Source organism: Archocentrus centrarchus, chromosome 19 (genome assembly GCF_007364275.1).
Source record: "Archocentrus centrarchus isolate MPI-CPG fArcCen1 chromosome 19, fArcCen1, whole genome shotgun sequence".
In the NCBI taxonomy this organism is placed as follows: domain Eukaryota; kingdom Metazoa; phylum Chordata; class Actinopteri; order Cichliformes; family Cichlidae; genus Archocentrus; species Archocentrus centrarchus.
The window spans coordinates 28,679,074-28,691,752 of NC_044364.1; the positions used below are offsets into that span (position 1 = coordinate 28,679,074).

The 12,679-nt window shown below is 41.9% G+C and overlaps 2 protein-coding genes across 2 annotated transcripts in view; one reads left to right on the forward strand and one right to left on the reverse strand.

Annotated features, from left to right (window-relative positions):
• LOC115797925 (ankyrin-3-like) overlaps window positions 1-12,679 on the reverse strand; it is a 163,026-nt gene that overhangs the window by 101,458 nt on the left and 48,889 nt on the right. The gene's annotated exons all lie outside the window — the stretch shown is intronic.
• On the forward strand, window positions 5,658-9,065 carry LOC115797926 (microfibril-associated glycoprotein 4-like). Its single transcript, XM_030754508.1, has 6 exons — window positions 5,658-5,690; window positions 5,784-5,838; window positions 6,638-6,835; window positions 7,351-7,447; window positions 7,706-7,873; window positions 8,022-9,065. Exons 2-6 carry the CDS (start codon window positions 5,833-5,835, stop codon window positions 8,270-8,272), a joined length of 720 nt encoding a protein of 239 aa, XP_030610368.1. The 5' UTR covers window positions 5,658-5,690; window positions 5,784-5,832; the 3' UTR covers window positions 8,273-9,065.

Sequence of the window (12,679 nt, forward strand, 5' to 3'; positions counted from 1 at the left end):
TTTCCTACACAACCACCTCTGGGTTACAGAGGATGGTCCAAAAAAAGAGCAAATATCCACTTACTTATACTCCTTAGTACCAAATGAGTATCACTTAAACACCACAGCCTACCTGAGTATTGTTTCTGACTATGTCCATCCCTTTATGACCAGAGTGTACGGTAACGTTTGGGTTGTGAAGAGGAGGCGACAAACGTACTTAGCAGACAGTCAAAAACGCACAACTACACTGGTACTGGGAATTCCACAGTGTTGTCCTTTAATAAACACACTCTTCACCAACCATATAGAGCCCGGCTGAAAGGCTGCTGCACTATCATACATGAAGTAAGCAGAGTTCATACAACCCGTAACATTACTAAGAGTTGGGGAGATGGAATAACAGAGGTCCGCCTCGATCCATGCTTCCGTCTGCCAAAACGTTTCTCCCACGCTCTCTACAGAGGAGCGGTGGCGCACACTTGTGACATCACTAACAAAAGCTTAGACTGTCGTAAAGAGACACCACACAATTACGACTGTTACAGTACCCATCTTCTGATGACTGCTTCCAGCAGGAAAATGCACCATGTCACAAAGCTCAGATCCTCTCAGACTGGTCTCACTGGCCTCCACAGCCACCAGCCACCTCACTCCAATAAAGCACCTCTGGGATGAGGTGGAAGGGGAAAGTTGCATTATGGATGTGCAGCCAACAAATCTGCAGCACCTGTGTGATGCTGTCATGTAAATATGGACCAGAATCTCTGAGGAATGTTTCCAGCAGCTTTCTGAATCTATGCCACAAAGAATGAAGGCAGTTCTGAAGGAAAACGGTATAAGCAGGGTGTACCTAACAAAGTGGCCGGAAAGGCTATGTGAATTCAGGAATGTCAGCCCACGAAGGCCATTCAGCTACAGAGATCAAACCAATAATCATGTTTTCCTTTTCAAATGAATGTTCATGTCTGCAGTTCCTGCCACAAACTTCTAATATATTTGTTATCACCCCTCTCGGGTTGCTCTGCTCTGATTCTGTGCCAGACCGGCTGGCGTGAGCCGATGCAGCCGTCACCTTCATCACAATATTTCTGTCCACAGTGGAGCTGAAATATTTAGTTGGTTACTTATTTGTCTTTTCAGGCACTACAGGAAACTGAGTGATGTCTGATCAACACAACAATTGCTCTGAAGACAGCAGTTCAGGCCTGTAGTAACAATTAAGTGATTGCAGGTTGGTCAGTAATAAAAATAATAACTACTCACAGACCTCTTCTATAATTTGGAATGAAACAAACAGACAATTAGGCACACGTTCAGCTTGCTGCAGATTAATTAACGGGATCTTTTGCAAGTTTTATTGTGTAAAGTTTATCCTGAAGCTGAAGTTGTAACTTGAGTTCACGCTACCATCTGAGTGGAGACCTGCTCAGCTTTGGCTGTCAGTCGAGTGCAACTTTATTTATCTGTGAGAGCGATATGAAAAGAATGTTTCAGTCGCTCTTATTCCACAACACGCCACTTCACACTCACACAGTCACACGCATTCCAGTATGAGAGCTGCCCTCTGACGCCGAGGGGCGAGAGTTTCTCATACGTATCACCAGCTAGCTATTGTGTAGAAGCTCATTTTATAGACACTTCTGTAGCCCGAACAGTTACATTTACACCCTCGCACTTTCTTTTGCAGGTTATATCCGAGATGACTCAACTTTAACCACCATTAATCTGCTGCTTGGGTTCTGTGTTAAGCTAAGGAGGAACTAAATAAGGATATGCTGCATACTGTATATGACATATCAGCAGGTTACCGAAGACTTATTAGTGTACGAGCCATCTTTCTACCTCACTAAATAGAGATGAATGAGAGCAACATTAATAATGAATTAATGCACTCTTTGTTTTTTACTCTTCTATTCCCCTTTTCCACATACAATACAGAGCATGCGCCACTATCCAAGGTCAGGTGCTTCCATTCACATCAGCCTGTAACACGAAACTGTATCCACTGTAAACTGTATGTACAGACTCATATAAACACAATAAAGAGGAATTTATACATGTACAATCACAGTGAAGCAGTTAGGATTGCAACAAGACACACACACACACACACACACACACACACACACACACACACACACACACACACACACACACGCACTGCAGCAGAGTGGTGCAGCAGAGTTATCACTGCGACCCGTCCCATCAACAGCCCCCCAAGCCAATAATCTGCCATCTTCATCATTCGACTGTGTCTCGTGCCTGGACTGGTAACTGCCCCAACATCACTAAATCCTACCAGCTACAGAATCTCCAGTCCTGCCAGTATTACAGCAACATACCAGGAGACAGGAGGCTAAGTCTGTGAGCTCAGTGACTTTACAGTAAAGTACAGTAAAGACTTACTTCTGCCAAATATTCTGCTGCCTCCTCCACTGCCATGTTTCTCAGCCTGCAGCTGAAAGTGTGAAACCTGAGCACTCAATTACTGTAGCAGCTTAGCCCTAGCTTGGAAGCTAGGGAGAGAGGGATGGGGGCAAGAGAGGAGAGGGAGTAGGGGGAGGGACTGTCTGACTGAGTGAGCGGGAGGGAGAGAGAGAGAAAGACAGAGAGTGAAAGGGTGTGAGAGAGAGAGAGAGCGAGGGGCATTATGTCACAGCTAAAAATACCTGGCTTGCAGTGAGAAAGTCCAGAGCACGGAGGAGGACGATGGGGACGAGGGGGGGACGGGGGAGGCAGAAGACTTCCGGCGTTAATCTCAGACCGGCGCTGACTGAGGCGGCACAGGGTCAGTGAGAGAGTGCACGCCACAGTTTCCTGTGTTTCATTAGTTTGAATTTTTATTCAGGTTAAAATTTTGTTTTCAGTTGAGTTTTGTTTCATCTAATTTCCAGAATGGATTCTTTTGTTTCAGTTATTTTTACTGTTTAAAAACACTTTATTATTATTATTATTTGTTTTAGAGTCGGTGAAAATTTAAGATGTCCAAAACAGATCTTACAGTAAAAAACAAACATATGCAGCAACACTTCATCACACTGACAAATCTGAACTAACTGAAAAAGACTAGCACTAAAGACTTTTTCTAAAAAATACATCATTAAAGTCTAGCTTATATATTTTTATACCTAGCTTTATTTTATGAGTTTAGTTTTCCTTAGCTCTAATAATGCAATGCAAACAACCAACAGCTGCTTGTTAAAAGCAAAATTTTAAAAATTTAAATCCCCTCCAGTTATTTTTACTTGTCTATATTTAATTAAGATTTATGAGGTTTTTAAGATTTTGGTTCTCAAACATATTGGCTTGAGGCTCATACAAAATAAGGATGTGATTTTGGTCCCCTGCCATCTCAAAGTGTAGCTTTTGTGCTTTTAACAATGGAGGATGCTCATTTTAAACATGGCCAGCATTTGAAATATTGAAGTAAATGTTATGTATGAATAATTCCTGTGAGTCAAAAGCTCAGGCTTCAGACACTTTTTCGACTCCTGGCTCTATATGATGTCACTAAGATCCTTACATGGTCAGCTGAGTACAGAAGCCCAACCCACTTGCTATTCAACTGTTTTGTTTTCAGCCAGTAGCAGGAAATCACAAGAAAGTTGGCTTAAATGGAAAAGAGCTAAAAAACAAAAATCTTGGTTCAGCTGGAGGACGAAGTGAGGCCGTGCACAAAGGCACAGTATTATAATAAAAAGAGAAGTCGTTACAGTTTATTTTAAACTGTCATTAATAAAAAGATACTCAAATAGCCTCCACAAATAAAATCTATAATTGGAAATTAGCATAATGGGTCCTTTCCAAGGAAGTCAGGGAGCTGTTAGCAGTTTCACTAAAAGACATTTTCAATTCAAACTTGTGGAAAAAAAGAGAGATAACCAATAAAATAGGGACATATCTCACTCTGGGCCTCATGAACCCTCTCAGTTCTGTTGTGATCATCGGTTGGGAACCACTGGATTATCTAACCCTATACAAACTACAGCTACAACAGCAACATGCTGGTTACACACTGATGCACCATCTTTTGTTTTTGAGTACATTCTTCAGACTTGAACTCGACACTTTTACTGAAGTAGGAGATTTCCATCTTTCTTACAATAACTAAAAGTTGGAAAAAGAGCACAACACTCTCTCCAGCTGTGAGTCTGTGTTTGTGAAAAGTTGTGTAGGTTGAAGGGTTAACAGAGAATCCACTGCACGCAAAATAAACTGCAGCAAAAAGCTTGGCAGTCAAGTATTTGCTTCTTATCTACTCACACAAAAAGGTGTCTGCGGACACACCGAAGTCTGTCAGAGTAAAATCCACCAGCTCACTCAACATATTTTCCTGTCAGTTCCTTTTTTTCGACACAACTAGATTCATACACAAAGTGCACACAAACACATGAGGCTCCAAGGGTCAAAGTCCAGCAGACAGATTAGCAGGATTTGGACATTTCCACTCGTGTTAAAGAGACAGACAGCCATGATTACCCGTTAGAGGAATTTACCAGGCAGACTGAGAATATCAGTAAAAAAAGTAAATTATGTTACCGATAAGTCTCGAGCAAAGAGAGTGAAGTAAGCAGCATCTGAGTCTTGGAAACATTAAGTGTGATATAGTGGCAGTGGCACAGTGGGTAGGCGCTCGCCTTGCCGGTTCGAACCCCTGTCCCTGCGCTGCGTTGTGTCCTTGGGCAAGATACTTAAACCACATTGCCTAACGGTATCTCCGGCTGCAGATGCTCATCTCTGGATGAATGATCTGGAACGATCATTTCGTTGTGTGCACAATAACAATGAGTTGAATCTAACATCTTTTCTAGTCTTCGAGGACGGTTCCTGTGAGCTTGACCAACGTGAGCACAAAGCACTCCATCAAACAGTGAATTTCTTTATAACACACCTGCAAATGTGGCACAGCAAAAAAGACACAATGCTGCTGACGTAGCTTCACACACAGCACTTCAGTTGCCGATGTCTGCTGTCATTTTCCTAAGTATCGATAAATAGCACCTCTTTTCTGATAACATCACAAAAGCTAGCAGCGTAAAAGCTAGCAAGCATGATTGACCAGGGAGCAACAAGTACTCATCCAATTCATCCAAGATTTGTTGCCTAATTTAACAGTGATTGTATAGCATGAGCTGCATAAGTTGGCAACTAGCTGATGAACATAGCGAAGGCCACAGGAGCCGAAGACGCAGATATTCAGTCACTACTGGAGTCACGAAGGCCAAACCAGTGCTAAAATAACAGTGAAAATTAGTCCAGCAACACAAAATTTATTAATGCTGCTCCTTAACAGCTACATCTACATAGTTATTTGGGAACAGTTATTGAGCTGTGATAGTCCAAATGATTACTGCACATTGTTAAATAAACCTGAGTTAGGTTCACATGAGCTACAGTTTTATGGGGGTGCAGCATACAAAAAATCTCAGCCAGGTTTTAGAAACGAGGGCTTTCCAAAACCAGAGGTTATTTTAAAATTATTACAAAACCACAAACAAAGACAATCAATTTGGGAAACACTATAACAGAGTGTATTTAATGTACTAACACAAACTGTTGAACTAGGGAGGCGGAAAACCAGAGTAAATAAACACGATGTTACTGCGTGAGGGAGAACACGGGGAAACACTCGGTGTCGCAACAGTCGGACCTGCTCAAATATAAAAGAATCTGCTTTGGAAACACATTTTAGTATCAGCGCTCGACTGGTAGGGTTATACACAACCCCGTTACATGTTGAACTCATAATTAACTTTATAGACTCTGTTACATGTTAAAAAATGTCTCTGCTTTCTTTTCAGGAGCTCTGCACTGACTTCTCTTTGCAAATTACTTCAAGCTGGTAAAAGAATGATGGTATGTAACACGTGACGCAGACACTTCAAAAATTCATACTTCAAAGTATAGTTTAATGTTCAAGCAGATTTAATGGTTTTTACAGTTTTTAATAACTTGACAGATACAATATTGAATTTTGTTTTTTTTTAAGTGAAATTTAGTGTGTGACTGCCAGATATTAGCAACACTTGCCTCTGGTCTGTAGCCCCTTAAAGGAAAAAATGTGTAAAGTCATGAAACCGTGTCAAACAGCCTGTCAGTGGACATTTACCCCAGAAAGATCATTAAATGGCTTCCCTGCCACCTTCTCCTTTAAAATGAGAGCGAGCGGCGTAATGAAGTAGATCCGAGTCTACCGCAGGAGCAGAGCACTCATTACTAGAGGATCTAGAGATAGAGAGAGGACAGATCTATTCAGCACCACCAAACAGTCAAATATAGAGATACCAAAGCCTGACTCATGGCTAACAGCTCACAGGCTCCATCCCAGCAACCATCATTTCTCCTGGTAAAGTCTCCCTGAGCTTCACACTAAATCTTCAACTAATCACTTGATGTCAAACCAAGTCCATACAGCGTAACAAATACAGAGACTTTCAGTGGTGCTTTTTGAGGGTTAATAATATAAAAAATCATGTAATCTTTAAATTAGCTCTAGAACAGTTTCACAGTAATAGCCAAATCATGCACATAAATGATATTCAGATAGCAAAGGCTTGCCTGTGGTGTTATCAAAATGTCTACAAGTAAAGCTATCATGTGTTTGGTTAATAACCTCATCTTTGACAGAAATCCTGTGTTTTTGTCTTTGCTGCAGATCAGAATTGTGTTTGCAGTGCTGCTGCCTGCAGCAGCTTATCAGTCCCCTCTGCCCAGAGACTGTAGTGACATCTACAGAGGCGGCGCAGGCCTGGATGGAGTCTACACCATCTATCCAGCTGGCTCCACCTCTGCTGTGCAGGTTTACTGTGACATGAGCAAAGACGACGTTGACAACTCTGCAGAAAAGTGGACGGTGAGGATTGTTCATCCCTCTTTTTCCAGACTTCAATTACTGCATTAATTAATGCGTTTCAGCTGGCAACTGGTTATTTAACCCCCAAGTGATGCACTGGGTAGCTTCTTATTGCTTAAACAACCATGCAGGAAGACTGATCCCACAGGTGTGAAGAAGATGGTACTCATTTCAGGAGGAACAAATCACTGGCCTGTATAAAGTAAAGAACACAACCAAGAAGATTGCTGAAAAAACTAAAAGTGGGTTAAGAACTGTCCAAATGCAAGAGAGGTAGATGAAGTGATGCACCCGTCATGACCATTGCCCACCGTACAAGCCCATGGGGGCAGTGTTATGGTCTGGGGTTGCTCCATCAGAACCAGGCTCAGGGAGGGGGGGTCATCTGCCACAGTGTGCTGTTAGCAAAGCTAAAGGCAGTCCAAGGAAATAAAAGAGTGTGTGACTTCTCTTTTGGCTGATCAGTGTATAATTGGCCTTTTACTGACAGTTTGTTAAACTTCTGTTAAATCCAGGTGATTCAGAGAAGACAAGATGGGACAGTGAACTTCTACATGAAGTGGGATCACTACAAAACTGGATTTGGCAGTGCTGCTGGAGAGTACTGGCTGGGTAAAATAAATCTTTCTGCAGTTCTTTGAATTACATTAAATTTGTCTGATGTTCTGATTATTTTTTATTTGACCAGTCAAAAAAAAAAAAAACGTACTGTTATTAAGTTACTTTAATGTAAAGTGCTTCTGGAAGCGTTGGTCACTGAACAGCATACTGTATTTATGGTTCCAGCAACAACATCAGCTCAAGCCCCTCAACTCTGTCTAAAACAGCTTATTTCAGATTATCACAGTGGCTCCCTGTTTTCTCTTCAAGGCCTGGAGACAATGCACCTGCTGACCCAAACCAAGAACTATGAGCTGAGGGTCGACATGGAAGATTTTGAGGGCCAGAAGGTCTTTGCCCATTACTCCTCTTTCTCTGTTGGTCCAGAGTCAGATGGATATAAACTAAACTTGGGAAGTTTCATCAAGGGTGCAGCAGGTGGGACATTTTTTTCTGACTCTTAGAGCTGATTTTTTTCCCCCACTTAACCCACTAACAATCTGTCTACGATGTTAGGATTTTTCCTTAGGTCAGACTAAATTTATGGAGTGTGTCTGAATGAGTATTTTCTGTATTTTTCCTTTAGGAGACTCTCTAAGTATTCACAATGGAATGAAATTCACCACCATTGACAAAGATCAAGATACACATCCTTCAAACTGTGCCAGGGTGTGCTATGGAGGATTCTGGTACAGTGCGTGCTATGCTGCAAACCCCAATGCTATCTACATGTGGGGGTCTTCGCCCACTTTAACTGGTGTGCACTGGAGAACTTTTAAAGGGCTTGAATACTCCCTAAAAACCATGATAATGAAGATTCGACCAGTTGCCACATAAAAAGCTGGTTCTCTGTTGTGCTCAGTAGCCACTTTAAAATTCTGATTTTATGTGCAGAGCATTGCATTCTCAGGCTCCCCCATACAGCATGTTATTATCTCGTTCACAATCAGTTGTAAGCTCGCTCACTTAGATTGCGTCCCATGGACCAGCCATAGACAGCATAAAACATGGACATAGCTTCCGGTTTGGCAAAACAAAGCCAGTCCTTAAGTGCCTTAAACCTGGATTCTCTCTGAAGGAACCAGGTGGTGACCTTATAGAAGTCTGTTGGATAACAGCTTTCTGTTTTGACCTCTGTAAACACTTTATTTTGTGTCATATTGAATACATAAATCTTGGTCATACCATGTTTCCAAATGGAGGCTTATCTGTGGCATGAAATCACACGCTCATTGGTTAACAAGCTGTCAATCACGAGTCACGGTCACACCCGGCCCTTCTCGTCACATCTGGCTTTTTGTATAGAAGATGTGACGGTGGAAACGCTCGTCTCAGGGCTTCAAACTGGGATTTCAGAAACAAGTGGATGACGTCACGGTAAAAGCTACATCCATATTTTACGCAGCCTAAGCCTGCCCTGACTTGAAGATTTTCAGGTCATGTGGATGCTTTTTAAAGTGAGCTAAATACATGTTTGTTTAGGAGTTAATTTGGGTGATACGAGTTTGCTGGGCCTGCATTTACACCATGTTTTATTAATTCTTGAGCCCTGCTTTTACTGGCAGATATTCATGGTGCAGTTTGTATTGTTAATTCTGTCATTGTATGCTGTAGAAATAAAGTTTCCTTGCCTGCTTACTTGTACAGAAGTAAAAATAAAGTTAAACAGTACATTTGTGATATATTTTTGGTATGATTTGTGATTATCTCTCAAGAAAATATCAGACTCTACTTAAGTAGCCCTGATGTTCTGGGCCTTGGTGCAGCCCCTCAGTTCATCCATCGTCTAAAACAAGCTCTTAATTGCCCCTCTTCTGATTGGCTGCCCTTTGCAAACAGAAGGCTTAAATGTCAGGTGGGTGGGGTTTCTGTGCTCACAGTGAGGACTGTGTGCCTGAGATCATCATATTAAGGAACATCGCTTCTCTCTGAGCTTTGGACTCACTGGTAAAACTTAAATACACTGACCTCATTATTTGGCCCTTATTTAAATGGTTATTAAACACATTTGTCTTCAGCTTAAAGTTGTTTCCAGTGTTGAAGATTTGCAGAAATATTTCCAAAGACAACATAACAGTAAGCAGGACTGACACTGACCAGTTATTCTACAAATATAAAACAGCAAAGTGAAGCTAAAATATCTCAGAGCCCAACAAACCCTGAAGATTTTTTTTTTAATGTACACTGCTATAGAATCCAGAAAAACGGCCAATCATCCCCACAAAGACTCTAAGAGAGAGAAAAGGAGGAATACGCCTCTCTCATCACTGCAGGCAGGTCGGAGGCTGGGATTCCACAGCAGAGTTAGCCATGAGATATTCCCACACACGCAGAGTTTAATGATCCGTCTTTGGCATTTTATGACATCTGTGGAGGGAGGGAGGAGGAATGATGTGAAAAGGAGGGGTTGCCATGGCAACTGAGGTTCCTAAATTTCCCGGGTTCATTTCATGTAGCGGGACCGATGGAGCTTTTTGATGCTGAAACTACAGGCGCTGACAGACTGACCCATACAGCGTGACTGCGGTGGGACTGGCAGCAGCAACATAAACAGCTGCCAGCAGAGACAGGCGTTACACCTCAGCATGTTTAGAGATGAGAAGCACAGGATAACACAGATATTGCAGCGACTGATCAGATTCATGTTTGCTATTCTTGGATCACACAGTTCAGAGTTAAACTCAATTTTATTCACCCAGTTTAAAAAGTTTTATAGAAACATAATCATTTCTGTGCCCCTCACTTCTGTTTCATGCTTACGTTTTAGAGACATACCAATGATGGACTCCTTGCAACTAGAAAAAAAATGACTGCACTGAATTTTTTTGTGTTCAGTGACGGATTGAAAGTAGTTGTGGCAACCAGCTGGTCACCCAGAGTTTGAGCCTGTTGCCTGTGAATGTCTGGGTGATGGCAGGCATGCAAGGTGATCACAAAGTCATTGCACAAGTTGTGTGGTAAGAAGCAACCAGCCTCCAAACAAGTGGACTGAGTGCAATAAATCTCAGACAGACTGACAAAGGTTTGCCAATCTATCTGAGATTGGCAAATTGCCGTCTAATTTACAACTGCAGACACACTGCAATCCATACAAGTCAGTCAGCAATTTGAGTCTGTGACAGGTCTCTTTGCAATAGGAGACTCGGCTCAGCCAACAGGTTGGATTTTGGTTATATTCCCATATAAATTCAAAGTTGCCGAGCAGCTAAGCAAATCTGCCGTTAAATCGCTGTCCTGCACCAACTACATCACTATCTGTGATGCTTATGGCTGAACCTAGAATGTAAGTCATTAATGTGAATTTCTTTGTATGTAGCCGGCAACAGATTTGTGATTTTCACTCATTTATTACAGTTAATTGGTGTGATATCAGAGATTGAACTGCCAACTTGACCTCCTTTCAGTTGCAGACTGCCTCTGTCTTACTGTCATTTTATTGCTGTCCTGATGCATCCAAGTTGTTCTGAAAATGCCTTGTGAATGGTCACAGACCCGGCCCCCATCTCTGAAACAACTATTTCAAAGGCAACAAAATCACAGGTTGATTACAACAGGGTCACAATTATTTTTGTTCGTGCTGTGGACTCCAACCACAATAAGAGTTTGTGATAGTCGCTTTAGTGCCGTTCAGGACAAAAAACAAACAAAAAACACATTAAGAAGCTGAACCCAGAACTCAGAACGATTCACAAATGATCAAACTTGTCATTGATTAAATAGTTGATCGGCTATTTGTTCCAGATCTACTGAGAAATAACAAACTGTCAAAAGTCCAGAGCCAACTGTGTTGGAAAGACAAAACCATTCTGTTTAACTGTTCTATACGAATGGTGCTGAAATCTTTGTGTGTGACACTTACAAGCAGTCTTTTTGTGTGAATGTTAAGTATTTTTAACCACACCACTGGAGTGTCAGACCCACATCTGGAAGATACACATAGCCACACATAGCCACACACAGCCACACACACACACACACACACGGAGCTCATTTTTCAGGTGCTCTATCGGTCCCTGGTGGTCTTTCAGTAACACTGCATCCACTGCAGCAAGAGACAAAAGCATCTTTGTAGTAGTGTAGTAATGTGAGTGTACAGTCTGTAAACCATAAATAGGGCCTGTCTCAGTTTGTTATGAGTAAATATATTATTACTGTGTGCTAAACTCATTTTTAAAGAATAAAGTGTTGCAATTTATTGCATTAAAATTTAACACAAAACTCATTTTCTTTGAAAAAAAGACTAATTAATTGTTGTGTGTCGTATAAAATCTGCACAGAACAGGCAGATAAAAGTACCTGCGTGTTTCCATGTATGTGTGTTGTCTCGCTTCCGACTGGCTTCAGAGTGCTGCAATCTGATTGGCTGCTTGGCTACTGCAGTCTCTGTATTCTCACAGCACTTGAGATACAGATGGAGGAGGATAAAAACACAACAACTCTTGAACTCCCCTTTTCTGTCATTCCTTTCACATTTCATGGCAGCTTATTGTGAAACACTGCACATCTGTTCTTCTTCTGAACCACATTTCCACTGATGAATGACAAATTGGCCATATTTTTAGTGTCTTTTTAAGACGTCAAAACTCCAGATGAAAAACACATGGACCACGCATCAGGAAGCCCTGTGCCTCATTAGCTCTCCTTACAATTGGCTTGCAAACCTGCCCCCCCCCCCCCCTTCTCATTGGATGGCAGCAGATGACGTTGCTCTGCTGCTGGATTACAGGCGCGGTGCTGATGTAAGGCTGCGTGCAAATCTATATGTGTGCGTATGGTGGCTGAGAAGCAGACAGACACACCGATCAGAAGAAAGGACAAACAGGAAATCAGACAGAAACACCTACAGACAGAAGTGACTCGTGTTGGCTCGGCCATCTCCAAAAACACACTTTAAACTGGAAGGATTCTAACGTGGGTGCCAAAAATGAATGATCCATTTGACAGCAAACAAACACAGTGAGGTCCAAAAAGAAGAAAAGAGAGGACTGCATTGGCCACCGTACCACTGCTCGCTGCTAATCTTCTCTGACAGAGACAGAGCGCTGGTCATGAATAAATTAACATCTGCCCGAGACCAAAAGCACGCATGGCACGTAATGCATCAGCAGGGATGTGCAGTAAGTGTGTTATGTCAACAACCACACTTTCCATCCATGCACACACAAAGTCCTGTTTGCAACATCAATTTTCCCTCATTTACTGATATTGGATTTTTGAGGATATTGATATTAGAGTTTAACGAGG

Bases quoted from the DNA above. Each gene is read 5' to 3' on its own strand.
- LOC115797926 (XM_030754508.1), top strand. The intron at 6,836-7,350 runs GTGAGGATTGTT...TGTTAAATCCAG, and splicing joins ACTCTGCAGAAAAGTGGACG to GTGATTCAGAGAAGACAAGA. The intron at 7,448-7,705 runs GTAAAATAAATC...TTTCTCTTCAAG, and splicing joins TGCTGGAGAGTACTGGCTGG to GCCTGGAGACAATGCACCTG.